At 40.0% G+C, this 18,262-nt stretch overlaps 1 protein-coding gene across 5 annotated transcripts in view; it reads right to left on the bottom strand.

Moving 5' to 3' along the window:
- SS18 (SS18 subunit of BAF chromatin remodeling complex) overlaps positions 1-17,542 on the bottom strand; it is a 30,180-nt gene extending 12,638 nt beyond the window's left edge. The window contains exons 1-7 of one of the 5 annotated variants that reach the window (XM_048507637.1): positions 17,174-17,541; positions 12,355-12,431; positions 11,154-11,238; positions 5,624-5,777; positions 3,783-4,004; positions 2,767-2,934; positions 1,889-1,993 (exon numbers count right to left, since the gene is read on the bottom strand). In XM_048507637.1, the coding sequence (XP_048363594.1) occupies positions 1,889-1,993; positions 2,767-2,934; positions 3,783-4,004; positions 5,624-5,777; positions 11,154-11,238; positions 12,355-12,431; positions 17,174-17,242 (880 nt within the window). In that variant the 5' untranslated portion in view covers positions 17,243-17,541. Of the gene's footprint in view, positions 1-1,888; positions 1,994-2,766; positions 2,935-3,782; positions 4,005-5,623; positions 5,778-11,063; positions 11,239-12,354; positions 12,432-17,173 lie in introns of those variants that run through there. The other 4 variants (XM_048507638.1, XM_048507639.1, XM_048507640.1 and 1 more) reach the window with 4 other exon arrangements.
- Positions 17,543-18,262: the final 720 nt, after the last annotated feature.

The following is an 18,262-nucleotide window of genomic DNA, read 5'->3' on the forward strand; positions in this document are numbered from 1 at the left end:
AATAACCCAAATACATTTTAACCGTAAAAGTATCTAATGCATATTAATTCCTCCCTCCAATGTAAAATTACTTCCAAATTTATTGGGAAGGGAAGTGGAAATATTTCCTTGCAAATTCTTTTTTATCATGTTACTATTACCAGGACATGCTATGAATATCTGCCATTAGGATGCTGCTGGTAAAAGATTGTTCCTCAGGATTGCCTTTACAATCTTAAGCATTTCCTTGCTCCTAATCAGAATTTAGTTGTCTAACAAGGAAACTTACTTTTGACAAGAGTGCCATTATATTTACTAAAACATATGAATTCATGGCCAGTTCTGTATCTAAATTCATAACAGGCGTTGAAAGAAAAAAAACATTCCCCCCAAAATGTATTTCCCCAATTTACAGGCATTACACATTTTATTTTACTTTACAGTGTATCATCTCTGTATGCTGATACTGTTGTGCTTGTTGAAGAATGTCATTCTAGAATTACAGCTACCCATGTTTCCCTGAAAATAAGACAGGGTCTTATTAATTTTTGCTCTAAAAGATGCGTTAGGGCTTATTTTCAGAGGATGTCTTATTTTTTTTCCCATGATTTTGCACCCCCCACATGACCAGATCAGCTACGCCGGGGAATCTGTAACTAAGGCTTATTTTTGGAGTAGGGCTTATATTTCAAGCATTCTCCAAAAATCCCCAAAAACCATGCTAGAGTTTATTTTCAGGATAGGTCTTATTTTTGGGGAAACAGGGTATATTCATAGATCATGTGTAAAGCACCCATTACTGGAGAACAGTATATATTTGTCAAATATAATAAAACTATTGGGTCCCTTAAATACATGTAGGCTGCAAGTTAATTTTAGAAAATGTTCATACAAATTACTTAAGATTCAAGATATTACATTTTCAGTGTTGCTTATGTGTAACACCAAGGACTAAGGAATGACATAGTATGACTTAGGAGAATGAAGCTGCCGCTGTGGTTCATTAACAGTATTTGCAAGACAACTTTTGTGGAACTGTCTTACCGTATACTAACTGGCTGAAGTTAAACTAGCTCAAAAAGTGTTGATTTGGTGACATGTAAGTTAAGTAAACCATGAGCATGGTAGTGACTAATGGTAACAGACAGTTAAAAACTCAGAAAAAAACAACCTGAGCACTTAAACAATACAATATTCCAGTAGTCACTCTAAAATGAGTATTACTTTGCAAATAGGTAGTCATGTACCCATGCAGACTGAACTTCATGAACTAATTAACAAATAACATGTTAGCTATTAATCCATGTTTATAATGCGTTCTAAGTTCAAAATCTTATTTATTCAACAGCACTTTGATATCTCCTTATATTTCATATAAGGATTTTTAATTTGATAATCACATGTAAAAGACGACTAAACATCAAAATCCTGAGCCTAATTATGTGTTGTTATGAGTACCAATACGTTATCATATTCATTTAAAATAGAGGGAGAAAAATTCCAAATTATTTTTGAAAGCATACTGATCTTTTGTAAGATTTCTACTACCAGTGTTTACATTTAAAACTATTCATCTTTTAATCTTGTAAAGTAGATGAGTTACATGGCTGCATGAACTCTTCTAGATATTGAAAAGAATTTGCTATATTTCTAACCAAATGAGGGGGTCCTTATAAAAACATGAAAATAGTATCAGAACTGTAGTTTCAGTGAAATGTAAAATAATTTTTGTAGTTTCAGTGAACTGTACAATAAAGTTATGCTTTGTATTTCCAATTACTGAACTTGCAAGCTTTAATAAAATATAATAAGTGTTCAAGTGACCAGTTACTAGAAATTATATATGCAGTAGTTTTATGTATAATGGGCAGGTGTGTAAAATGGGAAAGTTAACATTACGAGAGATTACCATCAGGGTAATATTGCTGGTTCATGCCTTCTGGAGGACCTTGTCCACCATGACTGTATTGGTCCCCATAATAGTCTTCCTGGCCTGAGTACTGCTGTGGTGGGCCTGAAAAACCACAACCAGTCAATATGTAAATAACTTATTTTGTCCGTTATCATTCTTACTCATTTCTCACTTTAATATGAGAAACAGTCTATTTCTATAGCGTTCCCCCACCCATGTCACTGTGTTTCAGAAAGCATATTTAATGTTTTCTGAGAATACATTATGTATTACATACAGAATCCTGATGCATTTAACACTCAGTATGTGAAACAAATTTCCAAAACACACAATATACACGTTTGCTTTTTAAAGAGACATCTGTTGTAGAGAATCTGCCTGTAGTGTTCAAGCTGCCAAGACCATGTAAATAATGTATTCTATTCTTACTGTAGAAAGTACAGTATCCAAATATTAATTCAAGACATCTTTTCATTTTTATTCAGCAAAAGCTTATGAAGAGCAAAATGTTGAAATGAAATCCACTGACTTTTTAGCTGCAAGAACTATTTTTAGGAAAAGGTAATTAGCACAAGCTCATCAATAGCCACTTGCTGGGGGAAATAAGATTTGAGTCCAAATGCTAGCACAGGAAAGCTTTACAAAAGCTATAGGCATTGCTAGTTTAAAATTATCCACATATATTACATTAAGAGATACTGGAACTAGGTGGGCTTCTACAAATGTGTTCTGCACTAATCACTTTTGTAAGCTTATCTCAGTAGTTGAAAAAGAGATATAGAAATAATGCAACTGGATGGAGACAAAATACTTTCTGAATATTTAGCCTGTGTGTTGATTAACTGAAAATGAAAATTGTTAATTTCTAATCTTACCTTGCTGGGGTGGCCTGTATGGAGGAATCTGCCTCTGTCCCATCATATGGTTTCCTTGGTTAACTTGGCCCATGATTCCCATTGGTGGCTGCTGTCCTTGATAATGTTGCCCACCTCCCTGCGGCATACTGTATTGCTGCGAAGGAGGCTGCTGATGCATCATTGGGCCTATTGTAAAAAAAGGCCACAGTTATCAAGACAATACATCAAAACCACTGCTTGCCAATTAATTAATCACTGAATTTTTTTAAAAAGTAATTTAGAAGCACATTAAGATTTAAAATCTGTTCCACTGAGAAGCGTCACCAATGGCATTCAGGGCTAACATGCAAAAAGTAGTTGTTCAATGGAGACATTTAGGCAGTTATATAGAAGTTGCAAAAATTGAAGAACAGACTTAAAGTGTGCTGAATGTAGAAGAAATTATTTCAACTGACTACATGGACCTAGTTTAGCATAAGAATTCAAAGACTGCAATTGAAACTGCAAATATACTCCACCTGGTTCTCTGTCAAATTTCTGCACATGATTACTAAACCAGACTGCTAAGACTAAAGTCTGCTGATAAACTATCTTTCTGATAAGGAAACTCCTACAATTCTAAGAATACTACTCGATAGTCACATTTGAATTGCTGCTGCTGGCATACTTTTTGAACAGTTATATCCGAAAATGCTCTTATATTCTAAGCAGGTTTGCTCAGTTATATTCAGTGGGGCTTCTTAAGATTGCATTGTTTAGTTCTGGAAAACCCTTTTGTAAATCCTTTCCCTCTCTCTAATTTTCCATCCACCTTCTAATGTTTGCAAACAAACCCTGTAAATGACTATTGTATTTTATTTTTTCTTACCAGTCTGGCTTTCCCCATTTCTTGTATGTTCACTTGCTAAGATATCAACAATGCATTCTAAATTGCAACAGAGTACTAGTATTCAGTGAGATCCGAAAGAACATTTTAAAGGAGTTTTTGTGATTTTCAGAAATTAATGGAAGAAAGCATTCATTTCTGACTTTACCTTGGTTTGGTTGCATACTTATATTTGGTCTGGGACCATAATTGGCCATAGGCTGTCCTTGGCTCATTGTCATCTGATTTTGTCCAGGTATGCTTTGAGAAGATGGCACTGAATGATTATAACCTCCCATGGAGCCATGGCTACTTGAAGGCATGTTCATAGAACTGTTTGTCATGTTGAGCTGGTTTGGCCCAGGTCCCTGCATAGTCATGTGGTTAGGTCCTTTGAAGAAAAACATTTTTAATCCAGTTTCTTAAAACCCACAATTCCAAGGTTAATATGACACTTACTTAAAATTCAGTCAGGCAGCTCAGCAAAATAAAAATTAATTTCACAATTATCTGTATAATCAATCATGTTTAAAACAAATAAATATGACAGTGACATGAAGCATTTCCAAAATCAAACACAATTTTACATATATGTTTGACATACCACTCCACTGTTGAGTAAAATGAAAGAACTTAAAAGATCAGACTATTTGAAGGGATCATGGTGCTCTTCGGAAGGCTGGTGGGCATTCTTCATAAGACGACAGGAAATGGTAGACATTCTTCTCATAAGAAGAAATTATTTGCCACTACCAGTCTTTCACATACAGCCTTATGGCATGAGCTACAGTGTACATAGCTAGACCTTTTATGGAAGGGAGAAGATGAGCTTGAGCACTTTTCACTCATTGCTTCCATGGATAAATAATGGGGAAGGTGAAAATCATACTGGACCACAGCAATAGTTAGCATTGACACATCACGTAGTAACAGCCAAATTAGATTCTAACAGATCTACAACCAGACATCTACATTTACAGCTTACCCCTCACTACTGTTCAAGTCTGAAGAATCACCACTGCAGATCTCTCTGCAGTTTTTGCCATACTGATATACCAGCTGATAAGTCTTGCTGATTTTCTACATAGACCATTTATTTATTTTGAGGGCTGCTGTAACAATACTGCGGGGGAGGGGGGGAGACGGACCCTATTCTATTGCTTAACACTGTGCTACGTCAGTTTGGACCACAGCTTTCAGCTATTAATTTCAAAAGATTAAAAATCTGGGCATATCCTACATGAAGCTGACTGAACTGTAAGATCTATTTTGGAGGCCATGCTCTGTGTGTCCCCATTCTGTAGCAGAGGTGAATGACTGTGTGGGACAGGGGTTTTCTGGTAATAGAACTTTGGTACAGAACTCCAGCCCACCAGAAGAGGCTTGGCATCACATCAACATATTTTTATTTACTGAACCATCTGGAGTCTGCATCTTCTTAAGCAAGCTGATAGTTGTTTTCTCCTTAATGGATTTATCTTTGTCTGCTACCAAACTTTATTTTATTTACTTACGTATTACATTTTAATCTACTCTGTGAATGTTTAGAAGTTTTACCGCTTTTTTTTGGCATAGTTGCATGTTTACTTGTACACAGCCTTGAGAGCTGCAGCTAGTAGGCAGTCTTTAAAAATCTTAACTGTCTCGCTCACAGAACTGTAATAGTTTTAAATGATTTCCTTAAACAATTTATATTTATTCAGCCATAGGCCAATGCCTTCCTTCAATAAGCCTTCTACACACAGCTGCACGGCATGGTTTTCAGCAGACTAAAATTAGCCAGTTCTGTTCAGAGGAATGCTGTGTGTCAGCTACATCAAAGCCCAAGGGCAGCCTGATAAACACAGAATACAGGTCACGTAGCGCTGTAGCTAACAAACACTAAAAGAGCTTGTACTCAGGGGCATTCAAAGCAGTTTTGTCATCAACAACCTTCCATCCCCTGAGCCCACATGTTGTTTCAGTTGCTGAGCAACCCTGGTCTTAATGTCTTCTAGGAGAGAAACTTACCAGGCATCTGGCCGTTCATCTGGCTCTGCATGTGTGGCGCAGGAGGGCCCCCACCTACCATCCCATCTGAACCCATATTGTGAGAGCGAGGAGGTGGGGGAGGGCCGCTCTGATTCATCCCCCCTGGACCCATTGGCATATTCTGAGTGGGTGGCTGAAAGGCAATTCAGTGAAACATAAGCAGTCAGTACAACAAATACATTGCATGTGGTACAACTGCCTATATGACAACTGTAAAGAGGTAAGCAGTAAAAGCATCCATTGTTTCTTCAGGCACATTTAACTACGCTTACTGCATCATATCCAATTTTTCAAAACTTATTCCACAGCTCTCTCTTCCAGCTCTCTCTTCCAGTTTGACCTACATGCATACTGTCATAATTAACAAGCGCTTGAACCTCAAATACTTTTCCTGCTATGAAATTATTTTTAAAGATTTTCTTTCACTGTTTCATATTTCATATAACACTAAGGACAGATATTAAGCCAGAGATCCTAGTCATTCTTGCAATTATTTAGTCTATTTCTAACACAGTGACAATGTTTCTTTACCAGGGTAGATTTGATTTAAATCAAACTGAGTTTCTGTATAACATGGTTTTCTGCATGAAGCTCATTCTTCTTGGTATAATCTTAATATTTACAACCACATGAAATTTCATTTTCAGAATAACTTTTCAGATTCGTTTTACAGTTATACCAAAAATTACAGATTTGCTTATACTATTAGATAGATAGTTAATTATGAAATTATCCCAAGGTGAACTATCTCCTGTTTCATCTGGGTCAAACTTTTTTTTGCTGTAGAGTTTGCATGCCTGCCTTGCCCATAAGTAGAGGAACTTACCGGTAATTAAAATATTCCCAAACTGGGCCCCTTTTATGACCTGCAACCATTATAGATTTTCTCTTCCAAGGAGAGAATAAGAAGATAAACCTCAGGCCATATAAACAAAGATCCTGAGACTTGTGAAGTACTTTGCTCAAAAGGCTTCACTTTCATTTTTAATGCTGGCCACTCCCTCCTCCCTAGATCTCTGTGCAGAAGCTGTTATTGGTTGAACTTGGAACATAGCAATTAAGAAGTACTGTGGGGTTTCCGGGCTGTATGGCCGTGTTCCAGTAGCATTTTCTCCTGATGTTTCGCCTATCTGAGATCCTCTGAAGATGCCAGTCACAGATGCAGGCCAAACGTCAGGAGAAAAATGCAACTGGAACACGGCCATACAGCCCGGAAACCCACAACACTCCAGTGATTCCGGCTGTGAAAGCCTTCGACAATAAATTAAGAGGTAAGGAGGTGATTCTGTGCACACAGATTTGCAAAGGAACAATGGGATTAAAGTCTTTTTCTCAACTCTGTATGTTTATTTTATAGCATCTCTGCTGTGACCAAGAGGCATGTCATCTCTGCAGACACAAGTTCAGTTTTGAGAACTGCAAAACTAAGCACGTGTGATAAAATATTCTAGACCAGAGGTGTCAAACTCGCAGCCCTCCAGATGGGAACTACAGTTCCCATCAGTCCCTCCCAATATGAACATTGGCTATACTGGCAAGGGCTGATGGGAGTTGAACATCTGGAGGGCTGTGAGTTTGACACCTGTGTTCTAGACAGTAAAACTGTCCAAATTAATCTTATTGAAAACTCTGGAAGAACATGATGTTACAAATGGATTAACTGAATTAATTTACCAAAAAAATTAAACATTATATGAACACTAGCAGGGCACCTGTGCTTTGCTACACATACTTCATCACAGGCTCTCTATGAATTTCGGGGTGACATTCAACATACTTCTTTACAGCCTGTTTGTGAACTTTGGGGTGACATGCAGCATATTTTCTCACTGCCTGTGTGTGGACTGATGGGATTGTTTTCACATATTTTGCAGCAGCTTCCTGTAGTTGTCTTTTTATAATGTAGTGTGTAAAGCGCTTTCTGTGTTTAATTCCTCTTCTCCCTGTAGCGGTTTCAGCAGAAGGGATAGGTTCACATGGTTGTGGAGAGCAGTGTTAGAGTGCATTTGGCGCACCTTGGTGAAGGACATGAAGCTGGCTGTGTTTAACTGTCACCCTTAGAATGTTTGTGCAGCATGTCTGTGGTCTGAGCGGTTGGTTTGCCCTTAGAATGTTCACACAGATGGCCAGAGATGAGCAGTGAAAACAGTAAATGTGTAATAACTCGAGTAAAACTGAATATTTTGAAAAATCCTTTCTTAGTGAGTACCTAAATCACATAATGAACCGGTGTGCCAAATTTCAACTTTGTAGGTTTGGTGGTTTTTGAGTTCTTTTGATGAGTCAGTGAGTCAGTCAGTGGTATTTTGCGTTTATAGATATAGATATCACGCTCATTCTACTAAAAACTAATCCTTATTTCAAGAAGAATAATCTTTGGACTTTAATGTATATTAAAAAGATAACAATCTGTAGACAAAATTTTCCTCAAAAAATAATTTAATGAAATTGTCTTTAAATCAAAAAATCCAATTTAAATTTTAAAAGTCCAATTTTCAATTTAAAAAATACTGATTTTTATCCACCCTACCCTTTTCACACAATTTCAGATTTCTCCATTTGCCATTAAAGGCCTAGCACAGGTCAGTGAAAAGTCTGAATACACACATCAGTTCTGGGACTCATCCCTTGCAAAGGGACACATTTAGTTTAGGTTTTTAAAAACTGTTATTAGTATTACAATACTTAACATTTATAACGTATGTAACATATTCAGCACATATGTAAAAATCCTTATCTACACATTTATTCTTCCAATGAGGGAAGCCTCCCACTCAATCTCACTCAGACATGAACTCACTGGGCTGTTGGCCAAGGGCCGTCATTTCACTTCTCCCCACCCCGCAACAGGACTATTACACTGGTAACCTTTCTCAAAAGCCTACAGTAAGAATAAAAATGCATGATTTACTTAGCTCACCTTTCTCAATAAGACTCAAAGCATATTACAACATTTAAAAATGCAATGATACAGTGTGACAGCCAATGAACAATGAAGTTCATTAGGATTACAGAATCAGAAGTCACTGCATCTGATGACGTATCTGAGTATAGTGCATTTGATTATTATCAAAGCACTGTATGTAACTCATCTGCTTTTTTCTTTGAATATATAATTTTCTGCACCTCTTGTTTTATGTTAAATACAAGGGAAAAGTTCAACAAATGACCAAACAGGAATTCTAGGGGTTTTTTGCCTCTTCGCACCACCCTTCATTTGAACATGCTTGTTTTAATCTAGGATATTTTGATACTACTGGCCATAATTTTGAGTGAGCTGCTGACACAAGCTGAACAGGGCAGTCCTGGCAAATGGCAGTGGGCAACTGCTTGTTAATTCCAAGATGTTCTTTATTATGGTTTCCCTCAGTGGTGGTTCTTTTTCTACTGCTAGACATTTAATGTCATTAACTTAATGAGAAACATTGTCACATGGCACCAAACAGTTTTCCTTCCATCCATTCAGGACTGCAGACTCTGTGTTTAGCATCTGGCAACTGTAAAGGATCAATGGTAGAAAGAGGACCTGCTAATCTTGAAGGGACTTGTAATTGCCATATCTTGGAGCTTGATCTGAATAATCAGGCTTGCAGCTTCAAAATGCTGCTGCATCCATTCATAGTGAATGTGAGCAAGGATGCTTTAAAACAATTTCAATGTGTTTTGTGCCAGCCCAAGATCAAGCAACCATAACTGATGTCTTTGCAACCTCAAGGCTAACCTGGAGGCAGTTTCAAAGTCTCACCAGGCACACAGTGCGGCAAACCCACTTTGTGACAGGGGTGGTATATCAGAAACATATAGATGCTAAAATGACTTTTCATGGCTTTTTACACACAGTGATGATTTCATCTGCATGTTTAGACACCCTTATTCTTAATATCTTATTCTTAATATATTCTCAATACATGACTATATACTTGCATATGATCTACTACAACAGGACCATTGAGTGAAACATTTTTCGTTCCAATATCTGGTGAAACATTTCCCCTCCAATGTTTGTAAAAGGTCACCATCCTCCAGAACTGTTTAAAGGCTGGCGGGGAAACTGCTTAGTGATTGGGGGTAACACTGATGCTAAGCATTTTAAGTTGCATATTTTGAAAATATTGGTGGTGATGGTATACTGGTATTAACTTTCATGATGGATATTATTTGCTCCAAGCTCACACTTACAAGAAGAAGAGGAAGAGTTTGGATTTATATCCCCCCTTTCTTTCCTGCAGGAGACCCAAAGGCGCTTACAATCTCCTTGCCCTTCCCCCCTCACAACAAACACCCTGTGAGGTAGGTGGGGCTGAGAGAGCTCCGAGAAGCTGTGACTAGCCCAAGGTCACCCAGCTGGCGTGTGTGGGAGTACACAGGCTAATCTGAATTCCCCAGATAAGCCTCCACAGCTCAGGCAGCAGAGCTGGGAATCAAACCCGGTTCCTCCAGATTAGATACACGAGCTCTTAACCTCCCACGCCACTGCTGCTCCCTAACAGGCTCAACATTCCATATGACTGGTCCTTAGCAATGTTCAGTCTTTGCAGACTCAGAACCAACTGAGCTGCAAGCACATGACACATAAGCTGTAACAGGAAGAGGGGAGATGATCATGTTCACACTGGGCCAGATTAATGCTAAGACTGAAAGCAGATGATGAGTCTGGGACAAGAAACGCAAGCTGAGACCATAGCAAAGAGCAATACATACAAAAGCAGTCACAAAAATAGCACCTAGTAGCTTCTTTTAACACAATATAAAAACTCTAAAGCAGTTATAATACCTTTCTTTTCTACATGTATTCAACAGGTGGCTATGGCTTGTGGCAGTGTAAATCATGAACTTTAGGGAGCAGCAGTGACGTAGGAGGTTAAGAGCTCGTATATCTGGGGAATTCAGATTAACCTGTACACTCCCACACACGCCATCTGGGTGACCTTGGGCTAGTCACAGCTTCTCGGAGCTCTCTCAGCCCCACGTACCTCACAGGGTGTTTGTTGTGAGGGGGGAAGGGCAAGGAGATTGTAAGCCCCTTTGGGTCTCCTACAGGAGAGAAAGGGGGGATATAAATCCAAACTCCTCTTCTTCTACTACTCTAGAATAAAGGAGTGTTTACCCCTCTTAGAAGTGGAATTTGAACTATAGGTCTTATTAATGAATCTGAGTTAATATTTGTGGAAAATCTATACCAAAACATGTTATTCAAAACAGTACATTGCAATATTAATAAAAAACTGGCAAGTTTGCTGGTGCACCCAAAACATACTCTTGACAAATTAAAAGTTACTTGAGCATTTTGATTTAGATCAATAAATAAGTAATTATGACATTTTCTTTTAGTGATATACCTTGTAAATGGAAAACACAGGCAAAGGTCTACACAGCAGTTTCATTCAATTAGTAAGAAGTCATGCAGAACAGCCAGTACCTATATCTGCTAAATACTGTCCTTGTTCAAGTATCTTTTACTTGTTCAAGTATATCTTTATGTACCACGCAACATTTTTGAGGTACTCACTGGTGGCAATATTGATTGCATATTTTGATTGGAGTCTGCTATTGTAGCTAGATAGACCAAGTTCGTATGCAATAACTGCTGATACCTGTCAAAGAACAGAGGAGAGAATGTCTAAAGCAAGGACAGTTAAAATTTCTTATTTGACCATTATCTAAAACCACACAATACCTATTTTAATTGTAAACTTCTGTTTAGGGAACCATAATACAGTGTGCTTTATGCTGTCCTCAGGAACAGTTCAAAAACCTCAGCTGGTGGAGAATGCAGCAGTTCACCTACTGTCAATGGAAGCTAAGGTGCCTCTTCAACTTCAAAGCTAACTGATAACCAGAACCAGACAGGTGGTGCTGTTTCTAAAATTCAAATCCTCTAAAATTTAAATCCTCCATGTGATGAAACCTCTTCTCCCCCCAATATCTGAAATGGTGCAATGCCGCCCTGCCGCTAGACACAGAAACCACCTCCAGAAATGTTACAACCCACAAGCTTCTTTGGATTTTCCCTTTTATTTTTATAATCGAGGGTGTGGGGGTTGCACAGGGTGCCACCCAACATTGTCTCAGTCAATTATGAGAGACAGACTTGACGAAAACAAGCTTATTTTAGTGGTATGCATGGCTTGGCTACTGAAACAGAGCATTGGTCCACGGTCATTATTGTCTACTCAGGCTGGCAGTAGCTCTCTAAGATTTCAGACAGATGTCCTGCACGTCACTTATTACCTGATCCTTTTAACTTGAAAAGCTGGGGACTGAACCTGGGACCCTGCGCATGTAAAACATATGTCAGGATGCAACACCCAACAGATGAAATTCACTCCCTTCAAAACTAGTTCTCCCTGTTTAGATGTTCTAAACTGTACTATCAACTAAGAGCTGTTCTGTTATTTCCATAGATTTCCTATGCTGTTGTGATAACAGTATTGATGAAGTGCAAACTGTTGCCCTAAATTGCCTAGCCAATAGTTTATCAATCTGAAAGTCCACAATTGTCTGTATCGTGTGACAGAATCAAAATTTTGGCAAGCTGCTTGACCAAAAGTCATGTGTCAGTTACACAGCTTACAGTAACAATGCAGCCTGCATTGGTGCAGACTTCCCCACACACAATCCACCCGCTTGCTTGTGCAGCCGACCACTTCCACATGTGCAGAGGATTCTTCAGAGAGTAATCTTCAACTACAGTCAAATTAGAAACTTACTGAGAACATTCTGATGTCTTCCCTTTATTCTGGTAATCCATTATACACTGAATAAGGTGATTATTTTCATCCAACATCTGAAATAATAAACCAGATTCTTAGAACACCGCAAACAAAATGTAACATTGTGCTATTGAATTATATTCTCTTATTTATTTTAGATATTATTGCAATAGTGTTTATTCATTTTATTTAAAATGCTGGTGGGTTGATAAGAAAACCTTTCTCCATTTAGAAGCAATAAATTTTTCAAATAGTCTTATTTCACAAAAGACCCTTCCTTATAACTATTACCTGTTTTAGGACTATAGTAGACCTTGATTTCGCACAGGCCAAATATAACGGGTGTAGGATGTTACATAAACTGTTTGGGAGGGGGGGAACTTTGTCCCATTTTATTCTCCTCAACCTGGGATTTTCAAAAGTTGCTAAACCAGCAATCCCTCTGCACAATCCCAGGTTGGAGGTGCTCTCGTGCAAACACAACTGGGCAGGAGATGCTTTATTTTCCTTCCACCTGTCCCCTTTAAGTTTTGCACCATACATTGTCAGGGAGAATCTACCCACCCACCATTCTGTGCAGGTTACGGGCAGATTCTCTTAGCGCCTGAAAGGGTACAAAGTCTTCCAACCACGTTTTCTCTCCTGGCTGCGAGTATGACCGATCTACAGCAACATATTCATTATTGCCTGGCTGTTGCAGGGAGGTCTTTCTCTTTTTTTCCTTTTGTGTTGCACATGTGCAGTTATGCAGGTGCAGCCGATCACAGGACAATCGGCATGGCTGTGGGGGTTCATTTCTGTATGCCTGTGCAGTAAGCTGCACAGGCATACAGAAATGAATCCCCACAGACATGCAGGTGTTGCAGGAATATTTTTTTTAAAGAGAAGCATCTCTGAACAAAGGCACAAAAATAAACCAGATTGTTTCCATGGGCTCCAATCACTGCCTGAACAGGTGAAGGACGCACAGGTGATTCCTTTATAGTGACTGCAACCCGTTATAAATATGCTGTGCAGAATCCACCCTTGACAACTTTTTTCTAACCCTAAGCCAGCGCCCCAAATAAGCAGCCCAGAATCATCAATGCTAACTACATTGTGCAGGGCATTCCTTTTAAGGGCGGATCTCTTTCCCCTTCTTCTTTTAAAACCTGCCACAAGCTTTACAGGCTGAAGGCTATCAAAGTTTTAGGCACCGCAAGCAAACTTGATGTCATAATGAATCGCTGCCTTTGTCAAAACCATTATCTTTTGCAATGTTAAATGAAGCACGTTGATGAATTAAACTTTACAGTGCTCCAGATGGCCATCAGCAGCACTTGCACTTTTCTACAGTTTGCCCCATCGTTTTGTAGGCACCATACTGTTGCAAAAAACAAAATGGCAGGTGCAACTGTGGAAAAGCAAAAATGTTGCTTAGCCATCCAGAGCACAATAAGTGCTTTTTTAAATCAAAGTGCTCTTTTAACATTGCAAAGGATAATGATTTTGACAAAGGCATCACTTAAATACATTATTTCGTCTTAAAGTGGGAGGTGAGATAAGCACTAGGACCCTAGTGGAGCATTCCTCCACAAAAAAGGTCCAGAAAAATGTGGCGTATTAATTCACACATCTCCTGTCATATTTTTGTGGAAACAGGTTTATACCATAAAACTGCTTATGGCATCACTTCCTCTGTTATTTTTATGTAGGCATCTGTTAGAGTGGGCAGCCCAATCCAGATCAGGGGAGCATAATGGTCATAGGAGGTGGGGCAAGCTCACACCAACGCATCTGCTCTCCTGGCTGGCATAAGTAGAACTTATGCCAGCCAGTAGGGAAAACAGCGAGGCAGGTGGGCATGTAGAGTTCCACAGCATCTGACCCATTTGCAGCAGCCGCTTTCACAGTTGCACCGGCCTTACATGAAAGCCAGTGCAGCAGGGGGCATTCCGGGGACATTCCCGGAGGCTGAGGTGTCACTAGTTGGCTTCCACCAGGATTTGGCTCCAGGAAAGTTTGTGGGATGGTCAACAGACATGAGTCAACCATTTGGGTGGCATAACTCTGTTAAGCCCTATGGAGGACTTTCAGGCTATTGGGATTTTTCAGCTTCTTGCTGCCTCCCCATGACACCAGGATGACCGCTGAAGACAGTACAGCAGCAGGACTGTTCTCAGCCGCCCCAGTGTCTGGATTGAGCTTTAACAGTTAGCGCTTACGCAGAATTTTAGTCTGTTTCAAGTACCACATGTATATTACCTGATTGAAATCCTTACTACAAGCTATAACACTGGCCGTTATTAGTACACCTCTAGCAGATGGAAGGGGAAAGGGGCAGCATAAACACTTAGGCTGATAAAATGACTAAAGCCACTTAGGTCATGACAAAGGTTAGGATGCTGTATACCTCCTGATTCCAAACTCAATTTTTCAGCTATTATACTGTACCAGGGATAAAAATTATCTTCTGAGGAACAATCCTCTCTCAATCAGTTGTTCAAAAAACAGCCCTGCAATAATGCTACCCACTTCAATGGGTAAAGTTCAAAAGTAGCAGTCCTAAGATTTGTGACATGTAACAACAAGAATTCCTCTTAAGGCAACCTATTAAATACTTTCATGAACTAAGCAAAACCAAAAGCCACAACTCCTACACATTTTCTACAGCAGTATTTCCAGTCATACAAGTATTGCTACAGGCAGGTTTTACTTGCAAATAGCAAATCTTGTACAATACAGATGCAGCCTTCAAATATGGACTCCAATCCCAAAAATCTCCTACCTTTTTTGCCATACGCCACAGCTTACTTATGGCAACCCCACAGGCTTTGTTCAAGGCAAGAGATGTTCAGAGGTGGTTTGCCATTGCTTGCCTTAATGGATGACAACAGTATTCCTTGATCGTCTCCCATCCAAATACTAACCATGGCAACCCTCCTTAGCTTCCAATATACAATGCCTTTGTCTACATAGCATGTTGTTATCTAAAGCTTCTGCCAATGGGCCCAACAATATACACAGTTCTTCCTTCTCTGTACAGGATTATCTTAACTCTCTGGGACAAGTTAGGCTGAGAGAAAGGGGTGGCTCCTAAGAGGCTCAGGGAGCATTATGGCAGAGTGGGGATGTGAATACAGATCTTCCACACCCTAGTAGCCCAATGACTTGACCACTAGATCACACTGATTTATATTAAACATAAAATAATGGCCTTAAACTTTCATTCTAAATAGGTTTGTCAAGTTATGACAAGACAGTGCATTTTTTCCCTTCCTCTTTACACAGAACATAATTCTAACACAGCAACTCTAAGCAGATAGCCACTTACGTAAAGGATCAAAAAGTATTCCCCCTTTAATGCCAGTTTCTCAACATAAATGAACAAAGTTCCAAAAACGACATCTAACAGTTGTTTCTGTCAACGAATCTTACCTTCTAACGTTTTTATTTGGGGTAGATTTCTACTCTAGTCAACAGGTTACTCAGATTTAAAAAGCTTCTTATGCAGTCAAAGGAACCTTGCAAAACTGGACGTCTCATATTCTCACAAAAAAGATGGTATTTCTTACCCAGTTTTTTCCAAGGGGGTCTCAAAAAAGATACAATAAATAAATATTTTTGTTTAAATGCTGCTAGTTAATCTCTGAGTGGCTTCCAAGTGGGTCCTTATTTGAGACATAAATCGCCAGCACACAAGAAAGAAAAGCAACAGTTATACCTTTTATCAATAACCTTAAGACTTTAAGGAGTACACCAACACTCAAAATACATAATACACAGGAACTTGTAGCATTTTAAGGAAAAAATACAAAGTAATTGTTTCTGGCACCTTGTTGAAGATTATGCCTTTTTTAGACAGCTCCCCTTTCCCTCTCTGTACCAAGAGAAAAGTCATATGAGTCACCGCTGACACCTTCACTGTGCATGAGGAAAGATTTCTTTACTGTCTAGAAAAAACCTGAAGTGAGCTGCGACTCAGGAAAGCTCGTAGCCTGCCAGAATTTTTTTTGTCTTTTTACGTGACACTGGACTCTTGCAGTTTTCTTTAATCTAAAGCAGCAATTCCTATATTACCTGGATTCTACTGACGCCTTCACTTCCCAGTACCCTGTTATCCTTTTTCATCCTCTACCAATATTTGACTGCTTTAGCCAGTAGCCTCATACAATCTCTCTTTTTTCCTCTATTGGACGAAAGGTTAAAAGCAAGATGGACTGTTTTTAGCAAGTAATTACATTTTAACATGAGTAATCTACACAGAACTGGAGGAAGCTATAAATTCAAGGGATTGGGCTCAGGCCACCCACTCTCCTTCCCAACCCACAGACTAACATTTATTATTGTCCTCTGTTTTCTGTTTTGCTTAAAGCCAGGACACCCCACTGGAAATCGCACTCCTTAATATGGCAGGAGATGAAAGAATGATAAAGTGGGACTACCTTCCAAGGTTGTTGCAAGCGGTATTGAGAGAATACACTTTGCCACTCTTTAAAAGCTGCTTCTGTTCCATTACATTTTGAATAAAATACATGGAATACTTGGATCTAACCACTTTGGATCTAACCACGTTCAAGGGAGGGAGGGGGGAGGAGAAAAAGGGACATGAAACAGCAAGTATTACTTTTGCCACCTCTGGGCATGTAACTTCCCAGCAATCTCCGCCTTCTTCCGCACGAGACCATCGGGGTAGGGTGGAGACCCACAATGACGACAGGCCTGCCGGACACTGTTTTCCCCAGCCCTACTCCCTCCCACCCCGGGCAAAAACGAGGGCGCAGTTGAGCCCCCGCTCCGGACCCACCAGCCTCCTGGACTAGGCCCCAAATCCCACCTTTTGGATAGCAGCCGGTGTTATCTCCCCTTTCCCCCGCTGCCTGGGGGCTGCAAATGCCACCGACATCTTGGGGCCCGCCTGAAAAAGGCCTCCACGTCGCCAAAGACTCCTTTCCCCAACCTCCCTCCGCCTCTGAGGCGGCGGCGGCGGCAAAGATCTGGGGAGACGAGCGAGCTGGAAGAGGAAGCGGTTGCCCGTTGGGCCGAACCACCGCGTCTTCAAATGGGGGGAGCGATGTACTTGCTGAAGCCCTCCGGGTGAAGCCAAAGTCTTTTCAGCACGGCATGGTTGTCTGGCTGCTACTCAGCGTAGGAACCCTTGTGGAAAGGACAGCGATTTTGCCGAAGACTGACGTGCACCGTGATGGCTGCCTCCCCTTCCTGGAGTGGTGGTACGTTCCTACCCGCCCACCGGTGACCCCGCCCTCTATCCTGCCAGCTTCGGATTCGTGGGTGAAAACGTCTTTCTTCAGGAAGAAGGGTTTTTAGCAGCCTGCTTCCGGAGGGTGGGAATGCGCAAGTTGTGATCGTTCATTGTGACTGGGCTTGTTGGGGATTCTGCAAATGTTTAGCTTGCCAGCTTTTCTAGATAGAGCCTGTCGTGCCTTTCTTTGCTACACGGCCACCAGAGTGATCAGGTGAATAGTTGTCCCCATCATGATTGTCTAAAGTGTATCGACTTAACTTCTGTTGTCACTTTGCTAGGATTTCTAGGTGACTTCTCACAAGGGTTCTGTGCCTTTTACTGCTCACTGGTAGGTAGAAATTCAGCAAGTGGAACTTGTTCTAATTTGGATGTGCAAGGATCAGGAAAGTTTCCCCCATAAAATTCCTAACGTGCTTGGAATGTTAAAGGGCCAGCACCTGCCCCCAAAGGATTTTAAATCTGCAGCTCACAAAATGAATCAAGTCATCATCCATTCAGTTGCAACAGTGCCACATAATTCCAGAGGAGTAGCTGTGCTGGTTTATTACAGCAGAAATAAACGTAAATTTTGTGGCTTTAAATAGAAGTGGGTTTTGTGTGTGTCAGGTGACAAAGTGACAGAACATACCTGTTTAACTAGATGATGTCGAGGCAGAAAAG

The sequence above is a fragment of the Sphaerodactylus townsendi genome, linkage group LG09, assembly GCF_021028975.2.
Source record: "Sphaerodactylus townsendi isolate TG3544 linkage group LG09, MPM_Stown_v2.3, whole genome shotgun sequence".
Classification (NCBI taxonomy): domain Eukaryota; kingdom Metazoa; phylum Chordata; class Lepidosauria; order Squamata; family Sphaerodactylidae; genus Sphaerodactylus; species Sphaerodactylus townsendi.